Here is an 18,469-nt window from a genome sequence, read left to right as displayed (position 1 = left end):
AGTAACTTTGAGGAAAGTCGCAGGGTAACTTTGACACATCACCCCAACATTAACGCCCTCACCCCCACATTTTACACATCAGACACAATACCAACTACACAGAGTAAATTCCAGGCCCAGTTCACATCTCCTCTGTTCCCACAACCCTCACAGTACTCTCTCAGTAGAGTACAGAGACAGTCAGACAGTCCTTCACAGCGGGGAGGAACTTAAATTCCCCCCCATCCACTGCGCTCTGCTGTTCATTCACAGAGTAGATAAACTTTCTCTTTCAGATGCTCTTTTCACAGCAGCAACTCACTGCATCGCCCCACTGAGTTGGCTTCTGGAAATGGGAGGCCCTGAGTTCCAAGCTCCAATTATTTGTTGACCTCTTTGTATGTGTGTGAATGTGCGCGTGTGCATAAGTATGTATGAGACATAATAATAGACATAGATAATGAGACATCCAGAGCATGCGTTAGCAGGGAAGCCTGCCTCGTGTTGGAACCGGAGGCAGATGGAGGAACGGAGGTGGGTGTTTTCCATAAAGATGAGACGTGGTCGGATTAGTAATGTCTGTTTTCTATCAATGATGTCTGTTGCGAGGCACATTATAACAAGCGAGACGACACACTTTGTTTTGTGTGTGTGTGCACACTGGAGTCAGAAGATCCTTCTCGCCTCTATGTTCAGTCTCTGTTCATGTGGACAGACAGATAGGCAGACAAATAGACTGAGAGACACACTCAAAGACAGCCAAAGATAAAAGCTAGAGATAGAGGAAAGGGACAGACAGTCACAAAGACAGGTTAGAGAGACAAAAATACACAGTTAAACCAAGGTGAGCGCTGCACATTGCTAATGGAATCTGGAGTGTTGGTCCTAGGAGACTTCAAAAGAAATAAAGAAGTCAGTTCATCAGAGACCATACCTACTTATTACCCTCCTCTAATTAAAACAATACAACGTGTTAGCCCACACAAATGAGAGCTGCCATGGTGCATGTAGGGAAAACAAATTCCAGTATCGGAGGTTCCAGTATCGGAGGTTCATTCCGGGTAAACTTATTAGAAACTGCATGCATTTCTCTGAATCCTTATTTCATTAGACTGACATATCCCTGGTCTGTGGAGTTTAAAATAAGACTGCTGTTAATGGGATGAAAGAGCACACAGACATGTCCCTGACATTTACATGTTTGTCATTAGCCAGCGCTCTTATCCAGAGCAGTAGTGAGTGCATACATTTTCTGACTATTTTTGTACTGGTCCCCCGTGGGAATGGACCGAACGAACAAAAGCGCAAGCAAGCACAGATGCGAGAGAAACCTTGCCGTAACACCCTGTTCCATGGTATGTTTTATGTGTCTCAGGTTTGACCAACGGCAGGGTGACAAGGAAAATAAAACACTGGGTCTCATTAGGGCCATAAACCAGGAAAAACAGCAAGGTCCCCACAGCTCTGACAGCACCAAGAGGAAAACATCACTGTATATTCCCTACTCTGACAGCACCAAGAGGAAAACATCACTGTATATTCCCTACTCTGAATCCACCAAGAGGAAAGAAAATCACTGTATATTCCCTACTCTGACAGCACCAAGAGGAAAACATTACTGTATATTCCCTACTCTGACAGCACCAAGAGGAAAACATCACTGTGTATTCCCTACTCTGACAGCACCAAGAGGAAAACATCACTGTATATTCCCTACTCTGAATCCACCAAGAGGAAAGAAAATCACTGTATGTTCCCTACTCGGACAGCACCAAGAGGAAAAAAATCACTGTATATTCCCTACTCTGACACTACCAAGAGGAAAACATCACTGTATATTCCCTACTCTGAATCCACCAAGAGGAAAGAACATCACTGTATGTTCCCTACTCTGACAGCACCAAGAGGAAAACATCACTGTATATTCCCTACTCTGACAGCACCAAGAGGAAAACATCACTGTATATTCCCTACTCTGAATCCACCAAGAGGAAAGAAAATCACTGTGTGTTCCCTACTCGGACAGCACCAAGAGGAAAAAAATCACTGTATATTCCCTACTCTGACACTACCAAGAGGAAAACATCACTGTATATTCCCTACTCTGAATCCACCAAGAGGAAAGAAAATCACTGTATGTTCCCTACTCGGACAGCACCAAGAGGAAAAAAATCACTGTATATTCCCTACTCTGACACTACCAAGAGGAAAACAGCACTGTATATGCCCTACTCTGAATCCACCAAGAGGAAAGAAAATCACTGTATGTTCCCTACTCTGACAGCACCAAGAGGAAAACATCACTGTATATTCCCTACTCTGAATCCACCAAGAGGAAAGAAAATCACTGTATGTTCCCTACACATATAAAATACATGTAGACGCTTTGATGTTCACTTTCAGCTTAATTCCATCTAACGAGAACTGAACAAATAGCAAAGGTTGCATCTGACCATATTTCTACACAGTACAGGCCAGTAAGCATAGCTGGGCCCCGACCAGTAAGACCAGCATCATAACATAGCAAAGGTATGTTTTTTTCAGACGAAAACCATCAGTAAAGTCATATTTAGTTTATAGCCAATAAGGATGCAAACACAGAGAGGGACAATAAGAAAGGTCAATGTAAGGCTTTTCTACAACAGTAAGAAAGGTCAATGTAAGGCTTTTCTACAACAGTGAGAAATGTCAAAATAAGGGTTTTCTACAACAGTAAGAAAGGTCAATGTAAAGGTTTTCTACAACAGTAAGAAAGTAGAATAACTGAAGCTGCACTTGGATATATGGTCCTACGGAGACAACCTGAGAAAAGTGTGTGGTTATCTGTGCTATGCATTCTTAAAACTGAGTCATTTTCTGATGCTGTTTAAGCCTTAAAGTAGGAACAAATCTTGTTCAACCGAAAGTCGTCTGTTCTTTCAACCAATCGATTGGTCGAACATTTTAAAGCTGTAATTGTCCATATATAAGCACACCCTATGTTTTTTTAAATAAACTATATGCATTGAGCTTGTCTGATGCTATACGCTTACTGTTTGATGAAATAAGACACATGACTCAAGGGGGAACAAGAGATCAATATAACCAGAAGAAAAAAAACTTTGATTGTGCCAATTATTCTCCTCCAGCTCCTGCTGGCTTTCACAGATTACTCTTCTGAAGTTGTCAGTAATAGGCTACATGAGGATTCGGCAACCTTTCACATGTGGAATGTCAATTGATCCTACAATTTCTACCAATCTGAGTGCCAACTATGGTTTTCATGCACATTTTCGTGGAACAGTTTAATTTCATTACTTCGTAATCCAAGATGGCAGCCAATCAGTCTGTCCGTTCGTATGTCTGATCCTTGAGATATGACTTTTAAGAGTTATGTTTTAATGACCCTGATCCTGTCTACAGAAGCAAACACTTTTGGTGTAAAGGTGAATGCTGTATATAATAACTTGTATTTTTACATCTCAGTCTCTATTTTACGAAATTTGCTTTCTGATTGAGGAACGTTTCTTTCTTCCTGCCTCTGGCCACTATTAAACTGTAGTCTACACCTTTTTGGAGTTGGAGCGCACCGAGTCAGAAGCGTCTGTCTCCTTGCAAGGCCTACTACACGAGCGCAAGTGCGCACTGAAGGCTAGGAGCGGAGAAGCGGTTGCCAGATTGTAAAACCTGATGCACAGTGGGCCATGGGAAAATCTACGTCGTTCTACGCAACGTCTACTGGTCATTGCACACCTGTGCTGAAAGACCTCTAAAAGCCGGAATTATGTCTGTTACTGTGCCTGCACTTTACTCAATGCCGTCCTGAATTCAATAGGCTGAATGATCAAACTGTGAGTGAATTATCTTCACCTTTTGCCCTCCGACGAGACCATCATGTCAATACCACCAGGAACTTGATATCTCTCTGCAATTACATTTGTACCACTCTTAAGTGGGCCTACACTTCCAACATCTCAACATCTCAAAATCTTGAATTATTTTTTTCTGTGTAGAAAGACTCAGCTCATTTTATTTTATTGGCTCCACCCCGTCCTCACACAATTGGCAAATTAGATGAATTGTTTTGCTTTAATTGTTGATCTCTAGTAATGGGCCGGTAGATACCCTGGGCCGGTAGATACCATGCAATCTCTACCCTCTCCTGTGGACTTTAAAAACATCACAGGTTTTGGCCTCTTGCATGTATATTGTCAGAAGTCTATTTGCAAAAATAGACATGATTCGAATATGGGCCAATACAACAAATGCAGACATAATGGTTTTATCAGACACTTGGCTAAAGAAATCTGTGTCAAATAACTCGGGGTACATGGTTCAGATGAGAAGAGGAGGAGGAGTTGCAATTTATGTGAAATCAAAGTTTAACACCTCTGAAATTCTCTCGATTACCAAAGCCAAACATTTTGAATTGCTTGCGGTTAAAGTGAACGTACAGTTGAAGTCGGAAGTTTACATACACTTAGGTTGGAGTCATTAAAACTCATTTTTCAACCACCCCACAAATTTCTTGTTAACAAACTATAGTTTTGGCAAGTCGGTTAGGACATCTACTTTGTGCATGACACAAGTAATTTGTCCAAAAATTGTTTATGGACCAATTATTTCACTTATAAATCACTGTATCACAATTCCAGTGGGTCAAAAGTTTACATACACTAAGTTGACTGTGCCTTTAAACAGCTTGGGAAATCCCAGAAAATGATGTCATGTCTTTAGAAGCTTCTGATAGGCTAATTTACATTATTTGAGTCAATTGGAGGTGTACCTGTAGATGTATCTCAAGGCCTACCTTCAAACTCAGTGCCTCTTTGCTTGACATCATGGGAAAATCAAAAGAAATCAGCAAAGACCTCAGAAAAAAAGTGTAGACCTCCACAAGTCTTGTTCATCCTTGGGAGCAATTTCCAAACGCCTGAAGGTACCATGTTCATCTGTACAAACAATAGTACGCAAGTATAAACACCATGGGTGTCACGCCCTGACCTTAGAGATCCTTTTTATTCTCTATTTTGGTTAGGTCAGGGTGTGACTAGGGTGGGTACTCTAGTTTTTGCATTTCTATGTTTGCAAGGTATGGTTCCCAATCAGAGGCAGCTGTCTATCGTTGTCTCTGATTGGGGATCATAGTTAGGCAGCCTTTTTTCCACCTGTTTTGTGTGGGATCTTGTTTTTGTGTAGCTGCCTGTGAGCAGCCCAGAACGTCACGTTTTTTTTTCTTCTGTATTGTTTTTGGTGAGTTTCATATTTATTAAACATGTGGAACTCCACGCACGCTGCACCTTGGTCCACTCATTTCAACAAGCGTGACAATGGGACCACGCAGCCATAATACCGCTCAGGGAAGAGACGTCTTCTGTCTCCTAGAGATGAACGTACATTGGTGCGAAAAGTGCACATCAATCCCAGAACAGCAGCAAAGGACCTTTTGAAGATGCTGCAGGAAACGGGTACAAAATTATCTATATCCAGAGTAAAACGAGTCCTATATCGACATAACCTGAAATGCCGCTCAGCAAGGAAGAAGCCACTGCTCCAAAACCGCCATAAAAAAGCCAGACTACGGTTTGCAACTGCACATGGGGACAAAGATCATACTTTTTGGAGAAATGTTCTCTGGTCTGATGAAACAAAAACAGAACTGTTTGGCCATAATTACCATCGTTATGTTTGGAGGAAAAAGGGTGAGGCTTGCAAGCCCAAGAACACCATCCCAACCGTGAAGCACGGGGGTGGCAGCATTATGTTGTGGGGGTGCTTTGCTGCAGGAGGGACTGGTGCACTTCACAAAATAGATGGCATCATGAGGGGGGGAAATTATGTGGATATATTGAAGCAGCATCTCAAGACATCAGTCAGGGAGTTAAAGCTTGGTCGCAAATAGGTCTTCCAACTGGACAACAACCCCAAGCATACTTCCAAAGTTGTGGCAAAATGGCTTAAGGACAACAAAGTCAAGGTATTAGAGTGGCCATCAAAAAGCTCTGACCTCAATCCCATAGACAATTTGTGGGCAGAACTGAAAGAGCGTGTGCAAGCAAGGAGGCCTACAGACCTGACTCGGTTACACCAGCTCTGTCAGGAGGAATGGGCCAAAATTCACCCAATTTATTGTGGGAAGCTTGTGGAAGGCTTCCCGAAACGTTGGACCCAAGTTAAAAACAATGTAAAGGCAATGCTACCAAATACTAATTGAGTGTATGTAAAATTCTGACCCACTGGGAATGTGATGAAAAAAATAAAAGCTGAAATAAATCATTCTCTCTACTATTATTCTGATATTTCTAATTTGTTTAATAAAATGGTGATCCTAACTGACCTGAGACAGGGCATCTTTACTAGGATTAAATGTCAAGAATTGTGGCTAAAGTGTATGTAAACTTCCGACTTCAACTGTATATAAGGACGTCGGCGCCTACATACCACCATCGGCTTCGGGAGACGCACCTAACTCTCTTTTTGAATCCTGCACAAGCCAAATGACTTTGAATTCATTATTTTAGGACATTTGAACTGTACATGCTTACATCTGTATGGGACTCTTTAAAGAACTTGGACATTATTCTAACGAATACCCCTCACAAATACACATTGACTGAGACCAAAGGCAAACCCTGTTATATTTTTAAAATAGATTTCAGACAGTTTGATGAGCACGCGTTTTACATGATCTCTACCATAACATTGACAGAGTACGTCTGATTCCGGATGTTGACACTGCCATGAAATGTGTGTCCATTTGTGATAAGCATGCCCCTGTGAAGAAATGTAGAATCAGTGGAAGGGACAATCGCTGGCTTTCAGATAACTTGGCAGAATTAATTAAAAAGAGAAATGTCTCTTGGGCTTAAGTTAAACATACAGTACCTTCGGAAAGTATTCAGACCCCTTGACTTTTTTCCAAAATAACAATGAATAAATACTGAAATATCACATTTACATAAGTATTCAGACCCTTTACTCAGTACTTTGTAGAAGCACCTTTGGCAGCAATTACAGCATCCAGTCTTCTTGGGTATGACGCTACAAGTTTGAAACACCTGTTTTCGGAGAGTTTCTCCCATTCCTCTCTGCAGATCCTCTCAAGCACTGTCAGGTTGGATGGGGAGTGTTGCTGCACAGCTATTTTCAGACCTCATCAGAGATGTTAGATCGGGTTCAAGTCCAGACTTTAGCTGGGCCACTCAAGGACATTCAGATACTTGTCATGAATCCACTCCTGCGTTGTCTTGGCTGTGTGCTTAGGGTTGTTGTCCTGTTGGAAGTTGAATCTTCGCCCCAGTCTGAGGTCCTGAGCAGATTTTAATCAAGGACCTCTCTGCTATTTGCTCCGTTCATCTTTGCCTCAATCCTGACTAGTCTCCCAGTCCCTGCCACAAAAAAAATCCCCACAGCATGATGCTGTAACCACCATGCTTCAATTACTTGTTTCAAACAATTCTAAAAATACAAAAGTGGTGTGTGCATATGGATTCACCATCTTTGCTATGAAGCCCCTAAATAAGATCTGGTGCAACCAATTACCTTCAGAAGTCACATAATGAGTTAAAGTTAAAGTCCACATGTGCGCAATCAAAATGTCACATGATCTGTCACATGATCTGTCACATGATCTAAGTATATATACACCTGTTCTGAAAGGCCCCAAAGCCTGCAACACCACACAGCAAGGGGCACCACCAAGCAAGCGTCACCATGAAGACCAAGGAGCTCTCCAAACAGATCAGGAACAAAGTTGTGGAAAAGTACAGATCAACTTTGAACATCCCACAGAGCACCATTATATCCATTATTAAAAAATGGAAAGAATATGGCACCACAACAAACCTGCCAAGAGAGGGCTGCCCACCAAAACTCACGGACCAGGTAAGGAGGGAATTAATCGGAGAGGCAACAAAGAGACCAAAGATAACCCTGAAGGAGCTGCAAAGCTCCACAGCAGAGATTGGAGTATCTGTCCATATGACCATTTTAAGTTAAACACTCCACAGAGCTGGGATTTACGATAGAGTGGCCAGAAAAATAGCCATTGTTTAAAGAAAAAAATAAGCAAACATGTTTGGTGTTCGCCAAAAGGCATGTGGGAGACTCCCCAAACATATGGAAAATGTACTCTGTTCAGATGAGACTAAAATTTAGCTTTTTGGCTATCAAGGAAAACGCTGTCTGGCGCAAACCCAACACCTCTCATCACCCGAGAACACCATCCCCACAGTGAAGCATGGTGGTGACAGTGTCATGCTGTGGGGATGTTTTTCATCGGCGGGGACTGGGACACTGGTCAGAATTGAAGGAATGATGGATGGCGCTAAATACAGGGAAATTCTTGTTTCAGTTTTCCAGAGATTTGAGACTGGGACGGAGGCTCACCTTCCAGCAGGACAATGACTCTAAGCATACTGCTAAAGCAACACTCAAGTGGTTTAAGGGGAAACATGTAAATGTCTTGGAATGGCCTAGTCAAAGCCCAGACCCCAATCCATTGAGAATCTGTGGTATGACTTAAAGATTGCTGTACACCAGCGGAATCCATCCAACTTGAAGAAGCTGAAGCAGTTTTGCCTTGAAGAATGGGCAGAAATCCCAGTGGCTAGATGTGCCAAGCTAATAGAGACATACCCCAAGAGACTTGCACCTGTAATTGCTGCAAAAGGTGGCTCTACAAAGTATTGACTTGGGGGAGAGAATAGTTATGCACGCTCAAGTTTTCCGTTTTTTTGTCTTATTTCTTGTTTGTTTCAACAATAAAAAATATTTTGCATCTTCAAAGTGGTAGGCATGTTGTGTAAATCAAATGATACAAACCCCCCCAAAAAACATTTCATTCCAGGGGTTAAGTCAACAAAATAGGAAAAATTCCAAGGGGGTGAATACTTTCGCAAGCCACTGTAAACTCTCATGTGAACCATTTTAACTTTGAGCCTGTTTCTTATACTGAGGTCTATAAAGCACTAAAGGCTATAGACAGTAAAAAGTCTGCAGGTACAGACAACCCGGACCCCTACCTCTTAAAGATAGCAGCTGGTATTATTACTGAACCTGTGGCTCACATTTTCAACTTGAGTCTCTTGACCAATTCCATACCCACTATTTAGAAATCAGCTTATGTACTCCCATTGCTAAAGGGTGGAGATCCCTCAGATGCTAATAACTATTGTCCTATCTCCAAGCTCCCTATCCTGGCCAAAGTCTATGAATCCCTAGTGAACTCTCAGTTAAAACACTTATTCATTGAAAATGACATTCTAAGCAGGGTTCAGTCTGGCTTTAGATGGGGGCATAGGCACTGCAGCTATGGCAGTGGCAAATGACATCCTAAATGCACTTAATAAAACAGCAACATTGTGCTGATCCTTTTGTTGATTTCCAAAGGTATTTGATGCAGTTGACCATGAACTGTTGCTAGCTAACATTAGTAGCAGTGAAGGGGCAGTAAATTGGTTTAGGAACTATCTTTCTGAGAGAACACAATGTGTATATACTGACAATCACCAGTCTAGCTTTCTTGAGATTAATAGAGGTGTGCCCCAGGGTTCCATTTTAGCTCCTATGTTGTTCTCAATTTTCATTAATGATTTGAGAAATGGGATGCAACCAGCAGAGTTACATCATTATGCAGATGATACAGTCATATATTCATGTGCTCCTTCTCTGGTTCAGGCTGTTGAAGAGCTTCACACTGCTTTTCAGTCACTGTAGGCCTCCCTTTATGCTCTCAAACTGGTCTTGAATGTACAAAAAACTTTATCAGAGCTCGCACTCAGCCAGAGAAGTTTAGCATTGTCACATCTGGTAGCTTATTCATTGAAAAAGTGTCATCCTACAAGTACAGTATCTAGGTATATAGTTGGATGAGAAGTTGTCCTTTGAAGTTCATATGGATAATCTTGTAAGGAAGCTTAAATTGAAATTGGGTTTTTATTTTTGTAATAATAATGCTTGCTTCCCGCTTAGGGCTAGAAAGAAGCTTGTTCAGGCCAATTTTCTCTCTGTAATTGATTATAGTGATTTGCTGTACATGCATGCAACCTCCTCTGTCTTACAGAGACTAGACTCTACTTATCATGCATTCTTGCGCCTTAATACAAATGCCAAGTCACTCACCCACCATTGCACCTGACTTTATATGCACAGAAAGCTACATTTGTATGTGTTCATCTATGAAGCACTTTTGGGTAAACTCCCTCTTTACCTCTGTAGTCTGGTCTCCTTCACCACAGCAGTTGCCATACCCGGTCTGCTAGGTGGTTGCTATTTAAAGTCCCCAGGACATTTACAATAAAAATGCAGTCTTGCCTTATGTCTTGTGCACCAAAGGCATGGAATATTCTATAATCCATGCTTCATCTAGATGCAGTGCATTCGGAAAGTATTCAGACCCCTTGACTTTTTCGACATTGTAACTTACCAGTCTTATTCTAAAATTGATTAAATAGTTTTTTCCTCATCAATCTACACACAACATCCCATAATGACAAAGCAATAACAGGTATCTTGACATTTTTGCAGATGTATTAAAAATAATGAACTGAAATATCACATTTAAATAAGTATTCAGACCCCTTACTCAGTACTTTGTTGAAGCACCTTTGGCAGTGATTACAGCCTTGAGTCCTTTTGGCTTCTGCAGAGAATAATGGGAGAAACTCCCCAAATACAGTTGTGCCAAGCTTGTACAGTCAAACAACATGTTTTTGCCTTGTCATTGTGGGGTGTTGTGTTTAGATTGATGAGGGAAAAAACGAATCTAAAAACTCATCAATTTTAGAATAAGGCTGTAACATAACAACATTTTGAAAATGTCAAGGGGTCCTGAATACTTTCCAAATACACTGTATATCACTTCTGGGTTGCACCACAGTTCAGCGGTTGATGCAATTTATCCAAAGATGGGTTTTAAGACAAAATAATAGAGATACTAGAAGACCGAAGAATTTTCCCTCTGTCAACATAAATTCAGCAATTCTGTTTTTAGGATATATAGATATTTATAAACTTGACACCTTCAATGCAAGCTAATGGATGTAAAGCATAATAGTTGATGCTGCATCACGTTGTACTGTATAAACAAGGTTGGAGGGGGAGATCTGGGAACAGGGATTACATGTTGTGTTGATGTTGTGGATGAAGGACTAGTAATGCTTAGTTCACTGCATTAAGTTGTCCCTAGCTTTCACTTCCAACCTCCCTCTGGTAAAGGTTAGGGAAGGTCTACCATGGGCAGGAATGTCTGTTCAGCCAGGCCTATTCACCCAGTCAGTTCAGCACCAAGGACAGAGTTCTCACTATCAGCACCATGGACAGGGTTCTCACTATTCACCCAGCCAGTTCAGCACCATGGACAGGACACCTGTTAACTACTAGGTAGAGTGTGGGGCAGACGAGCAGGCCTCTGAGGATCGTCTCACAGGGTGCCCTCCAGCTCTCCCATAGCCTTGCTTGGACCGGGGGAATCATGATCTCCGCCGGGACGAAGGACTGGATGGCAAAGCTGACAAACACTCCAAAGGAGTACAGGATCTTCACCATCTGATTGGTCCTGCAAAGAGAGTGAAAACTGCTAAGTGGATTTGTAACAGAGCCTGGTGTCTTTGGAATAGAGGCCCTGCCATGTTTTGACTACAGGCTCAGCTATATTTAGTCTACAGGTCCAGGTGTGTTTGGAATAGAGGCCCTGCCATGTTTTGACTACAGGCTCTGCTGTATTTAGTCTATAGGTCCAGGTGTGTTTGGAATAGAGGCCCTGCCATGTTTTGACTACAGGCTCTGCTGTATTTAATCTACAGGTCCAGGTGTGTTTTGTGTTCATCCCCATGGTGCCCTGCTGTACAGCAACAAGCAGAGGTGTGTTTCAACAGGGGCCCAATGACAGTGTTTGGTCTAAAGTGTGTTTAACAACAGGGGCCCAATGACAGTGTTTGGTCTAAAGTGTGTTTAACAACAGGGGCCAATGACAGTGTTTGGTCTAAAGTGTGTTTAACAACAGGGGCCAATGACAGTGTTTGGTCTAAAGTGTGTTTAACAACAGGGGCCAATGACAGTGTTTGGTCTAAAGCACAGGAGGCTGCAGAGGTGATCGGTTCATAACAACGTCTAGAATGGAGTGAATGGAATGGTATCCAACACGTGTTGGATACCATTCCAATAATTCCATTCCAGCCATTACTATGAGCCCATCCTCCCCAATTAAGGTGCCACCGGCTGCCTGTGGTCTAATGTGTGTTTAAAAACTGGGGCCAGGGACAGAGTTGGTCGAAAGTGTGCTTAATAACAGGGGTCAGCGAAATAGTCGACTGGTCGATTGTTTGTTTGACAGAATGTTGGTTGAACAAGATTTGTTTTAGTCAATCATCAGCATACAATATATACAGTGCACTTGGAAAGTATTCAAACCCCTTCGCTTTTTACACATTTTGTTATGTTGCAGCCTTATTGTGAAATGGATTAAAAAACAAATATCCTCAATCTACACACAACACCTCATAATGACAAAGTAAAAACATTAGAATTTTTGGGACATTTATAAAAAACAGATACCTCATTTACATAAGTATTCAGACCCTGCTATGAGACTTGAAATTGAGCTCCGATGCATCCTGTTTCCATTGATCATCCTTGAGATGGAACTACAACTTGAATGGAGTCCACCTGTGTAAATTCAATTGATTGGACATGATTTGGAAAGGCACACACCTGTCTATATAAGGTCCCACAGTTGACAGTGCGTGTCAGAGCAAAAACCAAGCCATGAGGTCGAAGGAGTTTTCCGTAGAGCCCCGAGACAGGATTGTGTCGAAGCACACATCTGGGAGAGGGTATCGAAAGTTTTGCGCAGCATTAAAGGTCCCCAAGAACACAGTGGCCTCCATCATTCTTAATAAATGGAATAAATTTGGAACCAGCAAGACTCTTCCTAGAGCTGGCCGCCCGGCCAAACTGAGCAATCGGGGGAGAAGGGCCTTGTTCAGGGAGGTGACAAAGAACCCGATGGTCACTCTTACAGAGCTCCAGAATTCCTCTGTGGAGATGGGAGAACCTTCTAGAAGGGCAACCATCTCTGTAGCACTCCACCAATCAGCCTGTTAGAATATTTACAGATAAATACACAGAGTAGAGAACTACCGATCAATGGAAAAAGTTGTTTTTCTGTAATGGGGAACTGAAGATTAAATGGGTCAGGGACACAGGATGTTTTTCAGTTCAACATCTGTTTAGAATATGTGTAGGGGTTCCAGTCTGGGACTCATAGCTACATGTGGCAATTTCTCATTGGTCCAAATTGTCTATACATTGAGCCTAAAACAGGATACTGGGTATTTGGCCATTGGCCCAAATATATTGCAAGGAACTCTAATTGCTAAATTACAGGCTTGGGTATAACCTATATCCTGTCTCCTTGTTCTCAGTGTTTTCTACACTGAACAGGGAATAATCGACACTTTCCAGCATAACTATGATTTGTTCTCTTTGAATAAATATATTTTTCGTCCCCCTGATTTGCTTTGGGGTCTGTGTTATTGAAAAATAACATCAACTGCTAACAGCCCTTTATGGTGGAGTGGTCAGACGGATGTCACCCCTCAGTAAAAGGTATATGAAAGCCCACTTGGAGTTTGCAAAAGGTACGTAAAGGACTCAGACCGTGAGAAACAAGATTGTCTGGTCTGATGAAACCAAGACTGAACACTTTGGCCTGAATACCAAGCGTCATGTCTGGAACAAACCTGCCACCATCCCTACGGTGAAGCATGGTGGTGGCAGCATCATGCTGTGGGGATCTTTTTCAGCGGCAGGGACTGGGAGACTAGTCAGGATCAAGGGAAAAATTAACGGAGCAAAGTAGAGCGATATCCTTGATGAAAACCTGCTCCAGAGCGCTCAGGACCTTAAACTGGGGCGAAGGTTCACTTTCCAACAGGACAACGATACTCAGCACACAGCCAAGACAATGCAAGAGTGGCTTCGGGACAAGTCTCTGATGTCCTTGAGTAGCTCAGCCAGAGCCCAGACTTGAACCCGATCTAACATCTCTGGAGAGACCTAAAAATGACTGTGCTGCCACGCTTCCCATTCAACCTGACAGAGCTTGAGAGGATCTGCAGAGAATAATTGGAGAAACTCCCCAAATACAGGTGTGCCAAGCTTGTAGCGTCATACCCAAGAAGACTCAAGGCTGTAATCGCTGACAAAGGTGCTTCAACAAAGTACTGAGTAAAGGGTCTGAATACTTATGTAAATGTGATTTGTTACGTTTTTTTTGCTTTGTCATTATGGGATAGTGTGTAAATTGATGAGGGAAAAAAAACGATTTAATACATTCATAATGAATGCATTACCAGACATTAACATAACCAAACAAACATTGTAGATTCGAAATTATAGGAATTAACAGTAAACGTACTACTGGTGATATATGTAATGGAGAATTGATATACACTAACAATCAATCAACAATCAATCAAACACAAACAATTCACACAATGAAGTCATGAAACAATGAATGTGCACAAATAGGCGGGAGATCACACATTCTGGAGAGAGACGTGCATTGTGCAGTCACACTCCCCTTCTTCTTGGACTGTACCATCCCCGCAGCATCCACAATGGATTAGTGTCGGCCTCTGCAACGGATTAGTTAACTGAGACGGGCGCAAAAAGACGGGTGTCTCGTGTGCCATGAAAATAAATATGTATGTGTGTGTATATACTGTGTGTGTATATACTGTATATATATATGGTGATATATGTAATGGGGAATTGATATACACTAACAGTCAATCAATCAAACACAAACAATTCACACAATGAAGTCATGATATATATATACACACACACACACACACACACACACACACACACACACACACACACACACACACACACACACACACACACACACACACACACACACAGTGCCTTCAGAAAGTGTTCAGACACCTTGACTTTTTCCAAATTGTTTACGTTACAGCCTTATTCTAAAATGGTATGTGTTGTCTGGTCTTTAACATCCCAACGCAGGTAGCGTAGCGGGCAATGCACTCCTAACCTCCACGTGACCAGCGAGTACATAAATCATCTTCCATTGTGGCTGCAAAGGCATCGGTTTCCTCCTTTACTAGCTTTAATAGCGAGCAGTTAAAAAAAAATAATAATACAATTTCAAAACGGGGAAAATGTGCATTCTGTCTTAATAAAACAAAACCTCCCACCACCATGCAAGGGTGGCTAATGCTACTCCTGTACGTTTTGTACAACGTTCAGACAATCAGGTTGCACCAGTCTGTTGTTACCCATCTGACCGCTGTACACAACACGTACAGTAGTAGCATTAGCTACCCTAGGATGGCGGTGGAAAATTGTTATTAAGACGCATACCAAACAATGCGTGAGGAGAAATTGAGGGAAATGTCCCGACGAGACGATGGCTCATGGGCGCATCATCATCATCGTTCATTTATAAGCTCAGTGATCGTCACACTACCTCCAGGAGAAAAGTGTACTGAAGTTTCCTAGGTGCTTGGCTTGCTCTTTTTTTGCCTCTGGCCATGACAAGTGGATGTTCTTGACTAGGGAAGCAGAGGCCCCTGTATTCTTAGTTCCTACTGTACTCCACAGCCAGCCAGGAAGAGTCAGAGTTATGTAATGCCACTGCAGGATATAGACTAGAGTTTTGTTGTCTCTCAATGACGTTATAATATTGTATTTCGGAACTACACCTTGTTAATATATTTAGATTATATGTTTTTCATATGCATATCATTTGTTTATGGCTTAATGCAGACTTTTTTTAAAGTGCTGCTATTCATTTATTTTACATAAGTTGTGTGTGTTCGGTTGAGGTTTTGTTTGTGATTTAAAATGCAAACCGATGCCAGAATATCAAACCGTTGTGAGTGCTTTCGCAAGTATTCAGTCTCATCACACAAACGTGTCACACTTTGGCACCGCCTGTCACACAAACGTGTCACACTTTGGCACCGCCTGTCACACAAACGTGTCACACTTTGGCACCGCCTGTCACACAAACGTGTCACACTTTGGCACCGCCTGTCACACAAACGTGTCACACTTTGGCACCGCCTGTCACACAAACGTGTCACACTTCGGCACCGCCTGTCACACAAACGTGTCACACTTTGGCACCGCCTGTCACACAAACGTGTCACACTTTGGCACCGCCTGTCACACAAACGTGTCACACTTTGGCACCGCCTGTCACACAAACGTGTCACACTTTGGCACCGCCTGTCACACAAACGTGTCACACTTTGGCACCGCCTGTCACACAAACGTGTCACACTTTGGCACCGCCTGTCACACAAACACCAGACCTGGGTTCAAATACTATTTCATATATCTCATTTACTTTCAAATACATTCATACAAGTAATTGTTCAGATAGTTTAATATTTTATGTAATTTGGAATACACTTGGAAAGTATTTTAAATACTCAAATACACCAACTTAAATGCACTCCCATACATTTAACCCAGGTATTTGAAATAAGTATTTGAAAATCCTGTCTAATACAATTTGTCAGAATTTTTGGTTTACACAAATAACCATTTAAATACTGAAGTAAAAGTACTTGTTTTCGGCTGCCTATTAGAAAAGACTCAAATACACAGAAAAAGTATTTTAAATGCCAGATACTCAAATACACATGTATTTGAACCCATGTGTGATGCACACACACACACACACACACACACACACACACACACACACACACACACACACACACACACACACACACACAGGGAAACATACAATGTGGGGTGCAGGTGCCTTTTGATATCTGGTGGCGTGGGCCCGGCTGTGAGGCAAGGCGGGGTTAGAGTGTTTGGATTGGATGACTTCCTGGCCTGTTTATGATAGTAACCTGGGAGATTTAGCATTCGGTGTCAGAAGAGCTGGGGTTGCCTGAGGTGGCCATAACCCATAATCTCCTGCTTCACTCACAGGAAACCACAGAGTGGACCCATGGTTAATCACACCACAGCTTTATTCCTCTGGGGTGGTGTGTGTGTGTGAGACACTGGCCTCATCTCAGCAGCCTGCCTGTATATCTGCCACACTCGCTTCCAACACACCTATGACAAGCCTCTTCCAACACACTTTCTCCTCCTATAGACCAAACACTATCACTGACCCATGTTGTTAAACACACTTTAGACCAAAACAGGGCTGTCCCCGACGAAGAAAAAGCATTGGTCGACCAAGAGTTCTGTTCCTTTGACCAATCGATTGGTAGAAATGTGTAAAAGTATTTTTCTATATATAGTCACACCCTATGTGTTTTAATAAAATCAACTATATATACACATTGAGCTTGTCTGATGCTTTAATAAGCACACTGTTTGATTACCTAAGACAGAAATGACTCAAGAGAGAACCAGAGATCAAGATAACCACAAGAAAAAACCTTAACCTGCTCCTACTGACTTTCAGAGATTCTGCCATTACTCTCCTTTAGTTGCCGGTAATAGGCTACACGAGGAGTCGGCAACCTTTCTCATGTGGAATGATCATTTATCTTACCATTTCTACCCATCTGAGTGCCAGTTATAGTTTTCATATGCACATTTTCGTGGAACAGTTCAATTTCTAATAACGTCATCATATCGCAAAATCATTTATGGGGTTAATCAAAATTATATCCAAATCTAAATGAAATTGATACAAACCTAAAAAGTTACTTCTATTGCCATTGCCAACTATGGAAAAATAGCCTACATAAAGCCAACAAAAACATTGCAGCCTGCAGGTAGAAAATATCCGGATAAATATAAATAGCATATAAATCACATTGGCTACACAATGTAATAACTCTGCAATAACTTGAAACATTATTTCAACTATCAACTTGGTCCAGGCCTAAAGCTGGTGCTAGCAAACATGCAACATTGTATAACATACTCAGAGTACTCAGGCCCTCAGTTTCCCCTGCCAGTGAGCTCTGGACAGACACTGCTGTAGGCTATTTGTGCAAGGGATAATAAGTAAATCAGGAAGCCTGTTAAATTATGTTTCCACTTGATCAGAGCATGACATTTTTCCCTTTCACGCTAAATGGTTATCAAAAGAAAGAGAGCTGGAAAGATTTTTTAAATACATGTGTCATTCTCAACAGCTATAAAAAAAGACTTAGGTTTGCTTGCTGTTTGAGGTGAAGAAATCATCACTTTGAGAAACTCCACAGGTCATTAGTGGTGGTGCGTTAAGCTAATCCCAAAAACTATCATACCCCCAAATGGGCACATTTATATGCCTAAATTTGCACGCACACCTACTTCTATGCGTAATCAGGTGCCCGTTCTTAATCAACATTGACAGTAGCACTCCAAACAGAAGACAATGACTAAATTGACAAAACTCGTAAATGGAATGAAATCAACCAAAACTTGTTTCTCACACGTGTAGCATAGGTTGTGCGCTCCGCAAACAACGTGTCCACTGACAACGAGAACGGTAAAAGACTGGAATAAAATG

The 18,469-nt window shown here is 41.9% G+C and overlaps 1 protein-coding gene across 1 annotated transcript in view; it reads right to left on the bottom strand.

The window, feature by feature from the left end:
• The window catches only part of LOC129832529 (neutral amino acid uniporter 4-like), a 273,703-nt gene that overhangs the window by 184,317 nt on the left and 70,917 nt on the right, over positions 1-18,469 (bottom strand). Inside the window, exon 6 of the mRNA XM_055896648.1 lies at positions 11,325-11,515. Within this exon, the coding sequence (XP_055752623.1) occupies positions 11,325-11,515 (191 nt within the window). The remainder of the gene's footprint in view (positions 1-11,324; positions 11,516-18,469) is intronic.

Source organism: Salvelinus fontinalis, chromosome 33 (genome assembly GCF_029448725.1).
Source record: "Salvelinus fontinalis isolate EN_2023a chromosome 33, ASM2944872v1, whole genome shotgun sequence".
In the NCBI taxonomy this organism is placed as follows: domain Eukaryota; kingdom Metazoa; phylum Chordata; class Actinopteri; order Salmoniformes; family Salmonidae; genus Salvelinus; species Salvelinus fontinalis.
The sequence above is the reverse complement of the archived record's forward strand: the minus strand, read 5'-3'. Positions and strand labels throughout refer to the sequence as shown.